General features: G+C 43.2%; 1 protein-coding gene across 1 annotated transcript in view; it reads left to right on the top strand.

Moving 5' to 3' along the window:
- LOC109915178 (unconventional myosin-VIIa-like) overlaps nt 1-21,429 on the top strand; it is a 108,028-nt gene that overhangs the window by 8,170 nt on the left and 78,429 nt on the right. Inside the window, exons 3-9 of the mRNA XM_048604142.1 lie at nt 2,677-2,861; nt 5,171-5,292; nt 6,273-6,415; nt 8,035-8,148; nt 10,586-10,739; nt 16,243-16,319; nt 18,343-18,462. Of these exons, the coding sequence (XP_048460099.1) occupies nt 2,677-2,861; nt 5,171-5,292; nt 6,273-6,415; nt 8,035-8,148; nt 10,586-10,739; nt 16,243-16,319; nt 18,343-18,462 (915 nt within the window). The remainder of the gene's footprint in view (nt 1-2,676; nt 2,862-5,170; nt 5,293-6,272; nt 6,416-8,034; nt 8,149-10,585; nt 10,740-16,242; nt 16,320-18,342; nt 18,463-21,429) is intronic.

Here is a 21,429-nt window from a genome sequence, read left to right as displayed (position 1 = left end):
TGTATGAGTGTGTGTGTGTGTGTGTGTGAGGGTGTGTGTTTGTATGAGTGTGTGTGTGTGTGAGTGTGTGTGTGTGTGAGTGTGTGTGTGTGTGTTTGGGATAGGATCTGGACAGCTGAGTTTTCATGTTGCTGATGTTTCTGGAGGGTAGGGAATGGGTCAGGTATCTATTAGGATGATTGTTTTGGGGTTGTTGTGGGGAATGAAGCCTTCAGTGGGCGATGGTCCAAAGCAGGGACAGCGGCGAGTGAGGGGGTGGAGGAAGCTTTTGGTTCAGTGACAGGTAACAGATTCGCTGGCGATGCTGGTTTACATTTTCAATGTGACAGCCATGTGTAAACCTGGAAATGGGGATCAGTCACACATTCCAACAACAACCCCCAGCCCTCAATCCCATTGGGTTTTATAGGTGTTCAGAATCAGTTTCCATCATAGGCCCTTCGCATCCTGGCTGAATCCTACAGCAGGTAGATCCTGGCAATCGGTGATCCCATTGATGGTAGATCCAGTCAATAGTGGGTTCTCATCAATGGGTAGGTTTTTGTCAATGATGGATCCTGTCAATCAGTGGATCCTATCAATGGTGGATCCTCTCTATGAATATGTTTTCAATGGTGCATCCTGTCATGGTGGATCCTATCAATGGGTATGTTTCTGTCAATGGTGGACCTTATCAATGGTGGAAGCTGTCAATGAGTAGATCTATAGTGGATAGGTTCCTGTCAGTGGTGGATCTTGTTAATGAATAGATTGTGCCAGTGAATAGGTTCCTGAAGTGGTGGATCTTGTCAGTGGTGGATCTTGTCAATGAGTGGATCCTGTCTTTAGTAGGTTCCTCTCAGTGGTGGATCTTGTTACAAACAAGGGCTAGTCATGGCCCACTGATCTGCTGAATTTGCAGTTCTTCTCCTTCTTTGTGTAATTTTCCTGTGAATTGTTTTCCCTTTCGGGAGAGTGGGGGAAGTAGCAGACGGACCTGCAGGCTGATGACCATCCTGCATTGTACGCACTCCTTCCATGGCCAACACGTCCTGGAGGGGGTTCGAAGCTGGAGCACCTGGCTCAGAGGTAGGGATATTACCCCAATGCACCACAGGAGCTCCATTTTATGCTGATGCACCAACGTATAAATCCAGCCCCTTGTTGTTGAGTCGGTGACGTTAATTATGAAGTCATACGGCATTGAATCAGGCTGTTCGGCCCATCATGCCTATGCTGACTAACAAACACCAAACTGCACTAATCCCATTTACCTCCACGTTCTGCATTTCAGTGCTCATCCACTTCTTAAATGATGTGCGAGTACCTGCCTTCACCACCCTCTCAAGCAGTATATTCCATACTTCCACCACCCTCTGGGTGAAAAGAGTTTATCCCGATTCCCTCTGAACCACCTACTCCTCACCTTAAACTTATTCCCTCTGATCTTAGACACATCTGCCATGGGGAAAAGTTTCTAACGATCTACCCTATTTATGCTTCACATAATTTTGTTCACCTCAATCAGATATTCCCCCCACTCAGCCTCTCTGTTCCAAGGAAAACAAACCCTAGCCTATCCAGGAAAACAAAAACGGAAGTTGCTGGAAAAGCTCAGCAGGTCTGGCAGCATCTGTGAAGAAAAAATCAGAGTTAACGTTTCGGGTCCGGTGACCCTTCCTCAGAACTGCCCATCCAATCCAGTCTCTCCTTATAACCAAGATTTTCCATGCAGGTAACATCCTGATGAATCTCTTCTGCACCTTCTCCAGTGCAGTCACATCCTTCAGATAGTGTGGCAACCAGAAGTGCACAGTATTCCATCTGTGGCCTAACCAATGTTTTATAAAGTTGTAACAAGACTTCTTTGCTGCTATATGCTATGTCCCGGCTAGTGAAGGTAAGCATCCCCCCATGCCTTCTTCACCACCTTATCTACCTGTGCTGACACCTTCAGTGATTTGTGGACCTGTACACCAAGGTCCCCTTGTTCCTCCGTACTCGCCAGGGGCGTACCATTCATTGTGTAAATCCTTCCCTTATTAGAACTCCCAAAATGCATCACCTCACAATTATCAGGATTAAATTCCATCCGCCATTGCACTGCCCGAGACCATCCTCCTCACTGTCAACAACACCATCAATTTTCATGCCATCTGCAGACATACTAATTATACCTCCTACATTCACATCCAAGCCATTGATGAGCATAATAAATAGGAAAGTCCAGCACTGATCCCTGTGGTGCACTGTTGGTCACAGGTTTCCAAGCATAAAAACAACCCTTCACCATCACCCTTTACCTCCTACTTGCAAGTAAATTTTGAATCTAGTTTGCTAATTGCCTTGGATGCCGTGGGCTCTTACTACTGGGCCAGCCTTCCATGTGAGACCTTGTCAAAGGCCTTAGTGAAGTCGATATAAATTATATCAACTGCACTACCTTCATCAATATATTTATTCACCTTTTCAAAAATTTCAATTAAATTAGTCAGACAGGATCTCCCTGTAACAAATTCATCCTGAGTTTCACTGATCAATCCCTGTCTTCCCACGTGTTGTTTCCAAGTGGCTGAGTTGTTGTTGGGAGCCGGATTGCGAGGGGTGTGGGGAGGGTGGGGTTGGGGCTTGCAGAAGCAGGCAACATCCCTGGGAAAGTGTCCCATTCTGAGACCTCAGACCTTCTCCCTCTATCAGACCTACAGCGGCTCCATCCTGGTCGCCCTGAACCCCTACCAGCTGCTCCCGTACTACACCATCGAGCAGATCAATCTCTACACCAACAGGCGCATAGGAGAACTGCCCCCTCATATCTTCGCCATTGCTGACAACTGCTACTTCAACCTGAGGAAGAGTAAAAAGAACCAATGCTGCATTATCAGGTGAGTGGTATAGAGCGGGTCTCAGTGACTACCATAACCCATTGCCGTGGAGGGCACAAGGAATGGAGGGATCATGCCTTGCCTTGCAGAAACTGACACCTGCTGACCAATTGGGGCTGTTATTTGGTAGAGTGACAAATTGCAGATGGGGAGACATTCCAGAGGTAAAGAGGTAGATCAGTCACAGTGTCAGTATTGGGCGGCATGATAGCTCAGTGGTTAGCATTGGTACCTCACAGCGCCAGGGACACACATTCAGTTCCACCCTCGGGCGACCGTCTGTGTGGAGTTTGCACATTCTCCCAGTGTCTGTGTGGGTTTCCTTCCCGCAGTCTAACGATGTGCAGGTTAGGTGGATTGGCCGTGCTAAATTGCCCATAGGTTTTTTAAAATTCACTAAAAGGATGAGGGTGTCGCTGGCTAGGCAGCATTTATTGCCCAACCCTAATTGCCCAGAGGGCAGTCAAGAGTCAACCACAGAGTCTGAAGTCACATGTAGGCCTGACCAGGTAAGGATGGCAGTTTCCTTCCCTAAAGGACATTAGTGAACCAGATGGGTTTTTCCCCCAACAATCAACAATGGATTCATAGTCATCATTAGATTCTTAATTTCAGATATTTTATTCAATTCAAATTCCACCATCTGCCAAGGCAGGATTCAAACCTGGATCCCCAGAATGTTATCTGGGTCTCTGGGTTAACAGTCCAGCGATAATACCATTTGGCCATTGCCTCCCTAGTGTCTATGGATGTGTAGGCTAGGTGGGTTAGCCATGGTAAATCATAGGATCCCTAGAGTGTGGAAACAGGCCCTTCAGCCCAACAAGACCATATTGATCCTCAGGGTATCTCACCCAGACCCATCCCCCCTAATCTACACATCCTTGAACACTACAAGCAATTTAGCATGGCCAATCCACCCAGCCTGCACATCTTTGGGCTGTGGCAGGAAACCGGAGGAAACCCACACAGATGTTGGGAGAATGTGCAAACTCCACACAAACAGTTGCCCAAGGGTGGAATTGAACCCGGGTCCCTGGCGCTGCGAGGCAGCAATGCTAACCACTGAGCCACCGGGCCGGAAATGTGGACTAATGAGGAGAGGGTCGGAGGGTTTGATAGAATAGCATAGGGATTCAGATTGCACACACATCCTGATCTGTCACGAAATATTAAACTCTTAAAATGAAATTGATCAAAGAGTTGAAACTAATAGAAAGAAGCAGTGAGAGCTGCTAAAGCACATTCTGTCAGTCTCATGTTACAGCCCAAAATCCATGTAATTTCAGTTTACATGGGGATTTTGTCAGACTGTAGAACGATAGGTAATGCACTTCGTTACAACTGTAATGGGAGGAGTGTGCTAATTATCAAACCCCGCTTCTCCATGAGCTGTACCGAAGCCTAAATATTTTGTTTTATCACCAAAATGGTCAATCTGTTTATCCTTTGTGCTGCAACCAGAATAAAAGAGACGTCCACCAGACCTCAAAAGGATAACTTGTTGATTAGAAGCAAGTTTAATCCTACAAGAAACCTGGTTAATGACTAACCTATGATGCAGATTTAAACTATTTCATTTGGGAGAGGATCCACACTCTGTAGGGAGGGGGCCAAAAGTGGGGAAATGATTCTTGATTTGAATCTAAGCCAGTTGATGAAGGATCGGACCAGAGACACATATTATCCTCAATAATAGGTTGATGTTTAAATTTTTAAATTTAATGTTGACCTCGCTCTTACTGCACCTTCTCTGCAGCCATAACGTTGTAGTCCTCACTCCGTTCTGTTACCCTAATGCACTTTGTATGGTATGATCTGCCTGTACTGCGCACAAAACAAAACTTTTCGCTGTACCTAGGTACATGTGACAATAATAAACCGAATCAAATTAAATCAGATCAAATCAAATTTATGGTAAACAGAAAAGGCATGTGTCTGCTTTCTACCTACTCCCTCCTGTGAACCAGCAGGCTTTTTTTTATATATGCTCCCAGGTCGTTAATTAAACAATGTCTTTGAGCTCCATATCTTAACAATATGACAAGTATGCAATTACTACAGGCCTCATTCAGCCACTTGAAGGGAACAATTAGGACTGCCTGGTTGAAGAGGAGTTTCCAGAGGTGGTCTATGGTTAAGAGCTCACTGGGTTAACCAAGAGCCCCATCGTGCTGAATGATTTTGGGGCTGGTACATGTTGTAAATTGCTGGAGGGGGTGGGAGTGTGTGTGGTGAAGGGAGGTTGGGGGTGTGAGGTGCAGTAGCTGATGAAGCAGGACAATGAAGAGGAATGTTTGTGATTTCAGCGGGGAGTCGGGAGCTGGGAAGACCGAGAGTGTGAAGCTAATCCTGCATTTTCTGGCTGCAGTCAGTGGGCAGCACTTGTGGATCGAGCAGCAGATTCTGGAGGCGACCCCAATTCTGGAAGGTAACACTTAGAGCAGGAAGCATCAATCGAGAGCTCAGCGGTGAAAGGGATACCAGACTGTGCCTAAGCTCCTGGTCCCTGTGTAATTATCAAGTGAAGTCTCTTATGTTGTGTGGTTTCAAAGTCAGAAGTGACACGACACCAGGTTATAGCCCAACAGGTTTGTTTAAAATCACACGTTTTCTGTGAACTGCACCCTCATCAGGCTCCTTCATCTTCACATGATGATCCTGATTGATGAAATGCTTCAATGCCTTTTACCCATCCCATCCCCTTGTAGCTCAACGTATACTTACCTCATCGGTAACCAGAAACCTAGCGCTACTGCATTTCATACTTTTAGGAACTGACAGGTGAGTATCACGTCTATGTTTTAAATTCTCCTTCTGCCCCTCAGTCTGCTTCCCAGTCCCCATAAAGCAGCTTTAACAAGTGGGAGAGAACAGATCCATTTTGGGAGTGGGTGAAGGACACCTCCACATGGAAGACGGTTCGACATGGAGCACAGCTCCATAGGGGGACAGTTCGACATGGGGCACAGCTCCATAGGGGGACAGTTCAACATGGGACACAGCTCCATAGGTGAACAGCTCCATAGGGGGACAGTTCGACATGGGCACAGCTCCATTGGGGCACAGCTCTATAGGGAGACAGTTCGACATGGGGCACAGCTCCATAGGGGAACAGCTCCATAGGGGGACAGTTTGACATGGGGGACAGTTCCATTGGGGGACAGTTCAACATGGGGACAGTTCCACAGGGGGGACGATTCCAGGGGGACGGTTCCAGGGGGACGGTTTCACATGGGGACAGTTCCAGGGAGAAAGTTCCGCATAGTGGGTGGCTCCAGGACACATCTCCATGAATGGCACATTTGTGTTGTTTTGGTGTTGACTGATGGTCAATCTGGGAGGATGCTGACCAGATGTTATTGATGTACCTGTTTGCCTCAAGCTGCCTTTATGCTATTCCTTTCACAGCTTTTGGAAACGCAAAAACTGTAAAAAATGACAATTCCAGCCGCTTTGGAAAATATATTGAAATCTACTTCAACGATGATGGAATCATTGAGGGAGCAAAGATTGAGCAGTATTTGTTGGAGAAGTCCCGTGTTTGCCGAATGGTGAGTGCACTGTGGTTGGTCAAGGGCAGATCCTATTTAACACTGACTTCCACACTGAGAGCACAATTACAACTGAGCCAATGGCCAGGATTAGACTCTTTCTGAGATACTCGCTGTCCAATCATTGGTTTGGGAATGTTCTCTGAGTGTCCACTGCGATTAGGTGTCAAGGCCAGTTTCTCCTTTAGCATTGTTAGCCCATCATGACAATGTCTATCAAAGCACCCAGTCTGGACCCCATGGCACGAGGTGTAAACATCTGATGGACAGTCATTTCCAGGGTGATGGAGGTAAGGAGAGTTTTGGAGGGTTGGGGGTTTTGGACTTTTGAAGACCTGCAAGCATGATGGGCTGAATGGCCTCATGTTTGCTACACTGCTTTGTCATTTCTATTGAAGCGAGCCTTCAATAAACTGAGCCTGAATTGCCCAGTGAACATGTTTCGGTGTTGTGTGTAAGATGGTCATAGAGTCACTGCTGGACTCCCCTTGCACCTGATGCCCTGTCTGTCAGTGGGGTTAGTGATACTGCCAAACCACAGGCCCAGACCCTGTTATTAACTGGACACACAGGCAGGAGATTAGAGCTACCATTCTCGTTATGAAGTCATTGTTAAAGACATTAGGATGTGGGTTTGAATCCCAGCGTGGCAAGGTGGTGGAATTTGAATTCTATTTAAAGATATCAGGAATAAAAAAGTTAGTTTAATGGCAGCCAAGGGACCACTGTCAGTTATTATGAAAACCCATCTGGTTCACTCATTCCTTTAGGGAAGGAAATCTGTGATTCTTACCCGATTTGGCCTACATGTGACTCTAGACCCACAGTCATGTGGTTGACTTTTAACTGCCCTCTGAAATGGCTCAGAGGCCTTTCATTTAAAGGCCCCCTAGGGATGGTCAACAAAGGTCTGCCTGGGCCACATCCCATATAAGAATAATTAAGGAAATACATTGAGGAGGCATCAGTTGCATGTAGACATTACCAGATATAAAGGCATAATGTACAAAACTTTGCTGGGCCAACTCGGGGAAATGGATGTTGGGACCAGTAGAGTTGTAGGTAGCCATGTTGGGATGGACAGAGGCTGGGCCAGGGTCTTATTTGCATACTAAACATGCCAATTGGAGCCTTTAAATAGGGCTGTCAACAATCTGGGCAGTTTACCAGGAGGTTGGTGGGATGGGGTGTGGGTTGGTGGCTGCAGGGTAACCCAGCAACCCCCGAAAAAGAAGCTGCACTCAGGGAGAGAGCCATTGCTGCAGAAAGGGGGCTGCAGTGGTGACTGGGGTGATTGGGGGTGTGGGGATGTTGGGGGGTGGTGGGCAATGTTGCTTAGGACTGCGGCCAGGAGTAGTTGATTAGGCCAAAGAGTAACTGTGGGGATGTGCATTGTTGAGTTGAGCCGTACATTGACTGTTATTTTTGTGGACAGGTTGGTATACTGGGCTCCCATACTCTACAGTGGAGTAGTCTCAGAATTGCTTTGGGTCATGTGCTCAATGAGGAAATGTGACATAAATGAGGATCATCCTCTTCATGGTTAAAGCAGCAGATTGGCACTCACCTACTTTGCTGTTTGTTTGAATTGTGTACTATCGGTGTTCTCTGTCCCTCAGGCTGCAGATGAGAGAAACTATCACATTTTCTACAGTATACTGATGGGGATGAACACAAAGCAGAAGAAGCTCCTCAGTTTAGGCACAGCACATGAGTATGACTACCTGACGATGGTGAGACATATTGTGTTAGAATGCTCCTATCTATCGTTACACTGAAACATATCACACAAACACATTGACACTGCTTCATGCAGGTCCAGGGAACCAGAAACTAGAGCTTCCAGTAAGGATTCCAGTTTCTAGTAAGGATATATCAGACATTTAAGATTTGAAACTTGCGTTGTTATCTCTCTGTATTTATAATGCCTTAAACTCTGAAAGGGACAAAACTCTTAGACAATCATAGAGATGTACAGCATGGAAACAGATGCATTGGTCCAACTCATTCATGTTGACCAGATATTCTAAACTGAGCTAGTCCCATTTGCCTATGTTTGGCCCATATCCCTCTAATCCTTTCCTATCCAGGTACCCTGTCCAAATGTCTTTTAAATGTTGTCATTGTACCAGCCTCTACCTCTGGAAGCTCGTTCCACACGTACACTAGCCTCTGTGTGAAAAAGTTGCACCTTAGGTCCCTTTTAAATGATTCTCCTCTCACTTTAAACCTATGCCATCTAGTTTTGCACTCCCCTACCCTTGGCTATTCACATTAACTATCCTCCTCATGATTCTCTAAACATCTATAAGGTCACCCATCAGCTTCAGTGAAAAACATCCCAGCCTATCCAGCCTCTTTTTATAACTCAAATCCTTCAGTCAGTGGAATTATGTAGACAAATTGACTTTGTAATTTGACAGAGCTCATAGACTAATTTGAGTGATGGGCCGAATAACAAAAGGTGATGATAACGTGCTGATATGGAGGAAAGGAACACACGAAAATTAAGCTTCTCCTTAAACAGCTCTCCTCAATCTGTTTCAATGGGATTCCTCCTGCTATTTAAATGGTACGCGTTCCACATCAACATACGTCACATCTAATTAGGATTCTTTCAAAGATTGGCCAGTTCTTCTATCATGTTCAATATACAATATAAAGGTCATGAGGCCTCTAAATATAAATTGAGACATCTATGTCTTCATAATTGTTATGATCCCAACTGATAATATTACCAAAGAAGTAAAATTCCAATATGAAATCTGGCTTGATAGATCATACTTTGTTGTTTTTTATTTCTAACTATACTGTGGCAGTCGTTCACTGAAGTAAGCCAGGCTGGAGATTTAGTTTTAACATTAAATGGAAGTTTATTAGACAAAAGAAATAAAATTAAGTTAAACTAAACTAAGCTATCTAAAGATAACAAAGCTTGAAGGATTTCAAAGCACAGCCAAACAAAATCCCATCTACTCCCCAACACCATCACCTTCCAGTTAATGAAAATCCAAAGAAATTCCTTCCCTATCAAGTTTGTAGGTTTGAGTTTACTGTTTCTTCTAAGTTCTGGTCCTATGAGTGGTGAGGGGTTTTCCCTGGAATAGTCACATAATTGAGATCTTAGACCTTTCTCAGACTTGTAATAATTTCTAACAACACACTCTTGGTCTATAAATTTAACAAACTGCACTTTTGCACAGGGATTGCTTATTTCCTTAAGTACTCTGAACAATCCTTTTTGTCATGGAGTGACTCCACTTGTATTTAACTCCAGTTAGATCCTCTTTGAACTGAACACAAAACCTTTCCAATCTTTGTTTTTTCTAAGCTAAAATCAATCGTTGATAGTTCTAAACCCAAAAGCAATCTAATGTTTCAATGCCTTTTCTCTTCTATTGTAAACCCCACAATATAAACCCCAGTATGCAAGCCAACCATCCATCCAATGATTCTATCTAAACTTCTCGCTGCCTCAGGAAGGCAGCCAACATCTTCAAAGACCCCTTCCACCCTGTTATAATCTCTTCCAAACTCTTCCATTGGGCAGAAGATACAAAAACTTAAACACATGTACCAACAGATTCAAGAACAGCTTCTTCCCCATGTTATCAGGCTTCCAAATAGATCTCTCAAATTTTAAACTTAATGTTGATCTCGCTGTTTGTGCACCTTCTCTGCAGCCATAACATTATATTTGCGCTCTGTTCTATTACCCTAATGCACTTTGTATGGTATGATCTGCCTGTACTGCACGCAAAACAAAACTTTTCACTGTACCTAAGTACATGTGACCATAATAAATCAAATCAAAGTAAATCAAATAAACAAACCTCCATTACTACAGGAAGCACACACTGAATTTAAAATCATAATTCTGGAAAGACTGACCTAATTAAATTTTAATTCCCTTTATGAAAATAGACCAAAGCCCATATGTCACTAGTTTAAAATCCAAATCTTAAAAAAAGGTATTTACACATATCTATATCACACACCTTTCAAGACACCATTTCAAATGGAATTCATTGAGTCCAATGATACTAGGAGTAGGCTGGCATTTGTCAGGATGGTTGCAAAGAATTAGGAATTCTCTAACCCGTTCTAAAATGGGTCAGTTTTTGGGACAATGGCATCTCAGCTCAGTTGCATGTGACTTTGTTTCCACAGGGTAACTGTACGAGTACTGATGGACATGATGATGCCAGACACTACGCCAATGTTTGCTCAGCTATGAAAATCCTGACATTCTCTGACAGTGAACAGTGGGATATCAACAAGCTATTGGCTGCTATTTTGCACTTGGGAAATCTGCATTTTCAAGGTAAAAGCAAAACTGTACAAAGCAGCTGGCAGTATATTTATGTTTTCAGAGTAGTAAATACATGAAACCATAAGAGATAACTACGGCCACCTGGAAATGGCTTTCTAGTTTAGTAAACTATATCTCATGAACCTCTTTGTAGAGTCTTGGGAGGGAAAAGTTGCTTCAACAGTAGGCAGGCACTGTAGCCTGAGAACGTGCTTTGTTGTACCTGCCAGGTTATTTTCTCCATTACTGCGTTTTTACTGATGCTACTTTCCTTTAGCTCCTCATTCTCCCCAACCACTGGGTTAGATCTGGGAGATTTATTGGAACTTCCTCAGTGAATGCAGACCCAAAGTAATCATTTTGTTTCTCTGCCATTGCTCTGTTCCGTATTATATATTCTTCTGACTCTGTAATGGACTGAGATTTATTTTAGCTAAATGTTTCCGTTGTATGTGCCTATCGAAGATTTTACAATCCATGTTATTGTATTTGCGAGATTGCATTCACATTCCACTCGCCCTTTCCTCATCAGTTTCTTGGTTTTCGTTTGCTCTATTCTAAACACCTCCAAATTCTCAGGCTTCGTGCAATTTCTGACAACTTTAAGGGCATTTACTTTTTTAATCTGATATAATTATACACACACACACACACACACACACACACACACGTGCACGCATGCACGCACACACACATACACACACACACACACACACACACGCAACCACACAAACACAGACAAATATGCACTCGCAAACATTTGCACACACAGACACACATACATGTATCTGTAAGTGCCAGACACACAGACAGATGCATAGACACAGATACACACAGGCATACAGATATACACAGACACACACACAGACACAGAGATGCACAGATACAGAGACATAGAGACAGATATATACAGACAAACAGACATGGAGACACATACACAGATACACACAGGCATACAGATGTACACAGACACACACACAGCTACAGAGATATACAGAGATATAGAACAGATACATACAGACACACAAATATGAACACACATACACAGATACATATAGACACAGATGCAGACACACACAGATACACAGACACAAACATACACATACTTGCAGAGACACACAGACACACCATAAGACCATAAGACATAGGAGCACAAATTAGGCCTTTCGGCCCATCGAGTCTGCTCTGCCATTTAATCATGGCTGATTAGTTTCTCAACTCCATTCTCCTGCTTTCTCCCCATAACCCTTGATCCCCTTGACAATCAAGAACCTATCTATCTCTGTCTTAAATGTACTCAATGACCTGGCCACCACAGCCTTCTGTGGCAGTGAATTCCATAGATTCACCACTCTCTGGCTGAAGAAGTTTCTCCTTATCTCCGTTCTAAAAAGGTCTTCCCTTTACTCTAAGGCTGTCCCCTTGGGTCCTAGTCTCTCCTGCCAATGGAAGCATCTTCCCAACATCCACTCTGTCCAGGCCATTCAGTATTCTGTAAGTTTCAATTAGATCCCCCCTCATCCTTCTAAACTCCAATGAGTATAGTCCCAGAGTCCTCGAACATTTGTCATATAATATGCCTTTCATTCCTGGGACCATTCTTGTGAACGTCCTCTGAACATGCTCCAGGGCCAGTACATCTTTCCTGAGATATGGCGCCCAAAATTGCACACAATACTCCAAGTGTGATCTGACCAGAACTTTATAAAGCCTCAGAAGTACACCCCGGCTTTTATATTCTAGTTCTCTTGAAATAAATGCCAACATTGTATTTGCATTCCTAATTACTGAGTCAACCTGCAAGTTTACCTTAAGAGAATCCTGGTGTAGGACTCCCAAAACCATTTGCATTTCAGATTTCTGAATTTTCTCCCCATTTAGGAATTAGTCTATATTCCTATTCTTCTTGCCAATGTGCATGACCTCACACTTTCCCACGTTTATTGCATCTTCCACTTCTTTGCCCACTTTCCTAACCTGCCTAAATCCTTCTGCATCCTCCCTGCATCAATACTATCTTTACCTCTACCTATCTTTGTATTGCCTGCAAAGTTAGCCAGAATCCCCACAGTTCCTTCATCTGGATCATTAATAGAACATACATAGAACATGGAACAGGACAGCATAGTACAGGCCCTTTGGCCCACGATGTTGTGCCGACCTATTATCCTACTAAGATCAATCTACCCTGCATAGCTTACATTTTACTATCCTCCATGTGCCTATCCAAGAGCCACTTAAAAAGTCTCTAAAGTATCTGACTCCACTACCACTGCTGGCAGCGCATTCCACACGCCCACCACTCTCTGCGTAAAGAACCTACCTCTGACATCTCCTCGATACCTTCCTCCAATCACCTTAAAATTATACCCCCTCGTTATAGTCATTTCCGCCCTGAGAAAAAGTCTCTGACTATCCACTCTATCTATGCCTCTCATCATCTTATACACCTCTATCAGGTCACCTCTCATTCTTCTTCGCTCCAATGAGAAAAACCCTAACTCCCTCAACCTTTCCTCATAAGACCTGCCCTCCAGTCCAGGCAGCATCCTGGTAGATCTCCTCCGCACCCTCTCTAAAGCTTCCACATCTTTCCTATAATGAGGTGACCAGAACTGAACACAATATTCCAAGTGTGGTTTATAGAGTTTTATAGAGCTGCAGCGTAACCTCGCTGCTCTTAAACTCAATTCCCCTGCCAATGAAAGCTAACACACCATATGCCTTCTTTACAACCCTATCAACTTGGGTAGCAACTTTGAGGGATCTATGGACGTGGACCCCAAGATCCCTCTGTTCCTCCACATTGCCGAGAATCCTGCCATTAACCCTGTATTCTGCATTCAAATTCGACCTTCCAAAATGAATCACTTCACACTTTTCTGGGTTGAATTCCATCTGCCACTTCTTTGCCCAGCTCTGCATCCTGTCAATGTCCCATTGTAACCTATAACAGCCCTCCACACTGTCCACAACTCCACCAACCTTCGTGTCATCAGCAAACTTACTAACCCACCCTTCCACTTCCTCATCCAAGTCATTTATAAAGATCACAAAGGGCAGAGGTCCCAGAACAGATCCCTGTGGAACACCACTGGTCACCGAGCTCCAGGCTGAATACTTTCCATCTACTACCACACTCTGCCTTCTATTGAACAGCCAGTTTTATATCCAGACAGCCAAATTTCCCTGAATCCCATGCCCCCTTACTTTCTGAATGAGCCTACCATATGGAACCTTATCAAATGCCTTGCTAAAATCCATATACACCACATCCACTGCTCTACCTTCATCAATGTGTTTTGTCACATCCTCAAAGAATTCAATAAGGCTTGTGAGACATGACCTGCCCCTCACAAAGCCATGCTGACTAATTCTAATCAAACTAAGCTTTTCCAAATAATCATAAATACTATCTCTCAGAATCCTCTTCAATAATTTGCCCACCACAGTAGTAAGACTGACTGGTCTGTAATTTTCAGGATTATCCCTATTTCCTTTCTTGAAGAAGGGAATGACATTTGCCACCTTCCAATCTTCTGACACTACTCCATTATTGTATTAATGTATAAAGTGAAAAGTTGTGGTCCCAAGGCTGACCCTTGCATAACACGACTTGTCACCGACTGCCATCCTGAGAAAGACATTTTTATCCCCACTCTCTGCTTTCTACTAGACAACCAATCTTCTTTCCATGTTAACACCTTGCCTCTAACACCATGGGCCCTTATCTTACTCAGCAGCCTCCTGTGCGGCACCTTATCAAAGGCCTTCTTGAAGTCCAGGTAGATAACATCCATTGGCTCTCCTTGGTCTAACCTGCTTGTTACTTCCTCAAAGGATTCTAACAAATGTGTCAGGCATGACCTCCCCTTGATGAAGCCGTGCTGACTTTGCCCTATTTTACCATACACTTCCAAATATTCAGAAATATCATCCTTCACAATGGACTCCATAACCTTACCAATGACCGAGGTTAGGCTAATCGGCCTGTAATTTTCCATCTTTTTCCTTACTCCCTTTTTAAACAGGGGTGTCACATTAACAATTTTTCAGTCCTCTGGGAGCCTCCCTGACTCCAGCGATTCCTGAAAGATCACCACTAACGCTTCCACTATATCTTCAGCTTTAGAACTTCTCCTTTAGAACTCTGGGGTGTAGTCCATCTGGTCCAGGTGATTTATCCACTTTCAGGCCATTCAGTTTTTCTAGAACCTTCTCCTTGGTGATGGTCACCAGACTCCTCTCTGCCCCCTGACTCTCTTTAATTTTTGGGATGTTACTTGTAACTTCCCCCATGAAGACTGGCACAAAGTACCTATTCAGTTCCTCCACCATTTCTTTGTTTTCCATCACTAATTCTCCAGTGTCATTTTCCAGTGGTCCAATATCCATTTTTGCCTCTCTTTTGCCCTTTATATATGTAAAGAAACTTTTCCAATCTTCTTTTATATTACTGGCTAGCTTACCCTCATATTTAATCTTCTCCCTTCTTATATTTTTTTGTTGCCCTCTGTTGGTCTTTGTAAGCTTCCCCGTCCTCTGGTTTCCCACTGCCCTTCACCACATTATATACTTTCTCTTTTCCTTTATGTTATCCCTGAGTTCCTTAGTCAGCCATGGTGTTCTGATCCTCCCTGTACCATGCTTCTTTTTCCTAGAGACGAATTTTTGCTGTCTCCCGAATTACTCCCAGAGTCTCCTGCCATTGCTGTTCCACTGTCTTTCCTGCTTTCCCAGTCAATTCTGCCAAGCTCCTTCCTCATGCTTCTGTAGTTGCCTTTATTCAACTGTAATATCATTACATCTCATTCCATCTTCTCCCTCTCAAATTGCAGAGTAAATTCTATGATATTATGTTCACTGCCTCCTAAGGGTTCCTTTACCTTAAGCTCCCTTATCAAGTCTGCCTCATTGCACAACACTAAATCCAGAATTGCCTGTTCCTTTGTGGGCTCCACCACAAGCTGCTCCAAAAAGCCATCCCGTAGACATTCCACAAATTCCTTTTCTTGCGATCCGCTACCAACCTGATTTTCCCAGTCCACCTGCATATTGAAATCCCCCACAATCACTTTCTTACGCACCTTTTCCATCTCCAGGTGTATCTTGTGCCCTACTGAGTTGGAGGCCTGTAGTAATTCCCATTATGGTTTTATTGACCTTTGCCTCAACGGTACCCACACAGATTCTACCCCATCCGACCCTACGTCGTTTCTTGCTATTGATCTAATTTCATTTCTTACCAATAAGGGAACCCCACCCACTCTGCCCACCTTCGATAGGATGCATGTCCTTGGATATTTAGCTGCCAGCCCTGATTACCTTGCAGCCACGTCTCTGTGATGCCCACCAATACCTGCCAACTTTGATCTGCGCCACAATCTCATTTACCTTATTTCGTATACTATGTGCAGTTGAATGTGCACACGGTCACGTTCATGATGCCACTCAGATTTCTTTCAGATTTTATCAATGCTGCTTATTCTGTATTGACCTGAGTGTTCCTCTACAGCTGCTGTGTATGACAACTTGGACTGCTGTGAGCTTTTGGAATCCAATCATCTCTCCATGGCCACAAAGTTACTTGAGGTAAATTAAACCCTCCTCGTTAAATATATCACACATTTTACCACAGAGCTTCCACATTCAGGAGTGAGCGTCCTGTTACGATGGGGGGGAGTGTATCTCTGTGATTGTGGAAAGGTAATGGAGACAGAAACGGAATGGCCCTAGCTCAGATCTTTGGAAAGGTGTCCTGCCTCCCTGGCCCCCACTCTTGGATGTTTCCATGTGTCTGTTCAAAAAGAATCAAGGGACTGAAATGTAGGGACTGCGTGTGCTCTGTCCTCATTGTGATCCTACAAACCTAAAACATGGATGGGCAGGACAGAGACACCACAATGGTCGATCTAACACCGTTTAGACACTGTTCCACACAACCTCCTCCTTCGCCCCACCTCACCCCCCCATCAAGTCAAACACAGATTAAAAACAAAACTCCAGGTCCAAGAAGGGGTAAACAAACCTCAGTAAATTCCTCTTCCATCCCCTCGGGTGATCAAGAAACACATTGATCAAAATAATTAGTTGTGCTAAGGAATCGAGGAAAGAAGAGCTTGAGGACTTGGGTTGTATTTTCAAATACCAATGTAGCAGATATAATTGTTATTGATTTTATTATCATCTATCCATCTGTATCAGTTGGTACCTTGTATGGCTGAGTTGTCATGTGAGGCAGGATTAGACAGGCTAGGCTTGTACCCTGTGGGAGAACAAGAGAGACCTGAAACCAGGTCTTGACCCAGTGGGAGTGGAGATAATGTTTCCTCATGTGGGAGAATCTACAATCAGGGGCTCACAGTTGACAAATAGGCCATTTTAAACAGAGATGAGGAGAAATGTTCTTTTGTTAGTTCTTTTGTTGAAAAGACAGTAGAAGCAAAATTTTTTTAACATTTGTATGATAGAGGTAGATAGAATCTTGGTAAGTAAGGGATACGGGGCTATGGAGAGTGAGCAGGAGTGCGGATTTGTGGTTACAATTAGATCAACCATGATCTTATCAGGTGGCAAAGCAGGCTCGAGGGGCCGAATGGTCTAATCCTGACCTGTATGTTTGTGTGTTTGTGTGTGTGTATTTGGAGATCCATGTGTTTGTGTGTGTGTGTATTAGGAGATCCACGTATTTGTGTGTGTGTGTGTGTGTGTATGTTTGTGTTAGGAGAATACACGCGAATCAGCATTAACATCGGACTGTTAATCAGGATGTTTACAGTGCCATGTGTAAACTTCACATCAAGTGAAATACTGACCTTCTCAGATTATTCACCATTTAGTAAAATCTATAGCGGTAACCCTGGCTGTTTGACACGGGCCGGTCCGTATTTGACACCCACCCTCCGGGATGGAATTGCCCAGAGACCCGAACAGATCAGAAATTCCTCGATGGAGGGACTTATCAAAGCATTTCTGAAACAGCGCTGGAAATTGTGGCCTGCAGCATTTCTTTTCCCAGTCGAGCAGTCATTGATGTAGCAGCAGTAACATGTACACATTATAACATATCCGTTCCCCCCAAGTCCCAACAACAAGCCCTGTTAATGCTGGGACTTGCTGGAATTGAGAAATCCTCTGAGGTCATCTGTGGTTAGCACTGCTGCCTCACAGCTCCAGGGACCCAGGTTCGATTCCACCCTCGGGCGACTGTCTGTGTGGAGTTTGCACATTCTCCCTGTGTCTGCGTGGGTTTTCTCCAGTTTCCTCCCACAGTCCAAAGATGTGCAGGTTAGGGGCATTGGCTGTGCTAAATTGCCCATAGTGTCCAGGGATTTGCAGGCTCGTGAGGGTTAAGCATGGGAAATGCACGGTTACAGGAATAGGATAGGGGAGTGGGTCTGGGTGGGATGGTCTTCAGAGGGTCAATGCAGACTCAATGGGCTGAATGGCCTGCTTCCACACTGTAGGGATTCTATGATTCTATGATCTGAGGAGGCCAGTGAACTCTCGGCTGCTTCTTATGATCTGGGTCAATGATGAGCTCTGACTGTGCGTCGTGACTGTGCTCCACTCACCTTTGGAGGTGTCTCTCTCTCTCTCTCTGTCTATGCTGCAGGTGAACCCACTAGAGCTGAAGAATGCATTGACTCACAGGTCCATCATGATCAGAGGAGAGAATGTGACCGCTCCAGTGAGCAAAACCCAGGCAGCGGCTAGTAGGGACGCATTGGTGAAGGTGAGGCAATAAAGGCACAAGTTTTACCTGTCTGCTTTACTATTCCACATTCACTAGTCAACCATGTGCCTTTTCTTACTGAGTGTATGACAGTTTCACCTTCCACATGTAGCTGCATGCAGACTTCTAGAGAATACGGGGCACTACATCCATACAAATGGCTGATGCTCTTTCTCCTCACTTGGGAACAAGGGAGACCATCCAACTCATCAAGACTCTTCCACACTTCATTTATGTTTCAATGAATAGTCTGTTATAGCGAGTTTATCACCTCCCTTCTGGACATACAAATAACCATCATAGACTTTCTCCCATCCGCTACTTTAAGAACATAGAACTGGGAGCAACAGCAGGCTATTCAGCCCCTTGAGCCTGCTGGGCCATTTAATACGGACCTGGCTGATCTCATCTTGGCCTCTACTTTACCTCCCTGCCTGCTTTCTATAAGCCTTCAACCCATTACTAATTAAAAATCTGTCTATTTCCCTCCTTAACTTTACACAATGTCCTGGCATCCACTGCATCTTAGGGTAGAGAATTTCACAGCTTCATGTCCCCTTTGAGAGATGCAATATCTCCTCATCTCTGTTTTAAATCTGTTACCCTTAACTCTAAAACTGACCTCTATTCTAGATTGCCCCATATGACGAAATGTCCTTCCCACGTCAATTTGTCAATCTCCTTTCAACGTCTTGTATACCTTGATTAGATCTCCTCTAATTCTTCTAAAGTTCAGAGAGTATAGGTCTAAACTGCTCAATCTCTCTTCATAAAACAAGCTTCTAATCTCTGGAATTAATCTTGTGAATCTTCTTTGAACTCCCTCCAATGCAATTACATCCTTCCTTAGGTAAGGGGACCAAAATTGTATGCAATACTCCAGGTGCAGTCTCACTAATGCCTTGTATAGTTGCAGCAACACTTCCCTACTTTCATACTCTATTCCTTTCACAATAATTGCCAAACTCCCTTTGCCTTCATTATTTGTTGTACCTGAAGCTCAATTTTGGTGATTCAAGCACAAGGACACCCAGATCCCTCTGCACCAAAGCAGTCTGAAGTTTCTCCCCATTTAGATAATAAGTTGCCTTTCCATTCCTGCAACCAAAGTAGATAACCTCACTCTTATTCACAATAAACTTCATCTGCCAAACTTTGTCCCATTTCACCCCGTATCCATTTACAAATTTCTTACTTCTTCATTGCAATTTATTTTCCCACACATTTTAGCATCATTTGCAATTTGGCGACATTACTTTCTATCCCAGCATCCAAGTTATTAATATAGATTATCAGTAGTTGGATCCTGAGGACTGAAACCTGTGGCACCTCACTAGCTATGTCATGCCAAACCGAAAAAGACCTATTTATCCCGACTCTCGGCTTTCTGTTTACCCCGAACACATTGTGATCTTACCTTGGACATTAACCCATTGTGTGGCATCTTATCAAATATGGAAGTCCAGATATACTACATCTCTATCCACAACACCATTTCAAAATATTCTATCAGATTCGTTGTGCTTTTACAAATCCATGTCAGTTCTCCATTCAGCTGGAAGTTTTCTAAGCATTCAATCACTCTATCTTTAGTTATGGTTTCTAGTAATTTCCTGGTAATAAATATTAGACTAACTTTCTATAATTCCCCGGATTTCCCCCTCTCATTTTTTTTAAGCGTAGCTTTATGATGTTGTTATGATCTCAACAGATGGTACTAGACAGCTCCCAGAATTAAACCTGACTTGATAGATCACTTTTTACTTAGTTAATGTAGTGGTCACTCACTGTAACATATTCACACTAGACTGCAGAGTTTTTTAAGAAACAGAACAGAAGCTTGTTACACAAAAGAGAAAAGAAACACATCAAGCTATCTGAATATAGAACATGGTTTGTAAGGTCATAAAACACACAGCAGAGAGTCTAATCCCATTTCTTAACACTACCCATATGGAGAAATTCCCCATTACGTCAAATCTTCAGATGAGACTTAACTGATTCTTCCCAGTTCCTTCCCATGACCAGTGATTTCTCCTATATGAATATTCGCAAAACTGAGAGTTTAGACTTTCTCAGCTTTTAATAATCTGCAGATTTCTAAACAGCACTCTTGGCTTTGAAATTGTACAAACTAACCCTTTCTGCTGAGGAGACTATGCTTTCCCTGAACTGTTCTGTTCTTTATAGAGAAATTATACCTGCTTCTGACCCTTGTAAAATCTCCTTTGAACTATCCAATAAACATGAAATCTCTGTGTTTCCTAAAATCAATTCTGGAATATTTCAAAACAAAAAAAAACACAAACTAATGGCCTTGAATGTCTACGCCATAAACCACCTCAGTAAAAATACTTTTCCACTAACACTCCAGGGATCCCTGATCTTTAGTCCATACTGGATTAGGTCACTGTTTCAGAAGGATGTCTGACCTAGTTATTTTTTAAAAACCCTTCACAGAATAACCAACCCATATGCTACTATTTTAAAATCCAAACTCTAAAAATGATATTAATGCATAGATAAGTTAGACATCTTTCATTACAACTCTCCCAAAAGAAGTGTGAAAATGTATCCATAATATATATGTTCATTTCCTACAAAAATACCTTTTTAGCACAATTTCTATGTTAGATTAATAGTGAAAATATATTGGTATTAAAGGCACAATGAGTTTAATGGCTACCATATTTTACATAGATCATTTTGCATTACAACATTCTGTTGCCCCTTCAACATACCTTTGATCAACATATAACTACAACATTGCTATTTCCAAGCACATGAATGATTTTAAATTGTACAGCTGACAGATTAAACTCCACCAAAATAACTATAATTTTTTTGTCCTGAAGTTTCTTCATAAAAAAACAAAGAATTCTCACCCATATAAATGACAATATCTCCAGTTTTATTTATGATATAGATTTCAAACTCATGTAGAGCCAATGCAAAACTCAATGTCTC

This window comes from Rhincodon typus, chromosome 13, assembly GCF_021869965.1.
Source record: "Rhincodon typus isolate 14 chromosome 13, sRhiTyp1.1, whole genome shotgun sequence".
Taxonomy (NCBI): domain Eukaryota; kingdom Metazoa; phylum Chordata; class Chondrichthyes; order Orectolobiformes; family Rhincodontidae; genus Rhincodon; species Rhincodon typus.
The sequence above is the reverse complement of the archived record's forward strand: the minus strand, read 5'-3'. Positions and strand labels throughout refer to the sequence as shown.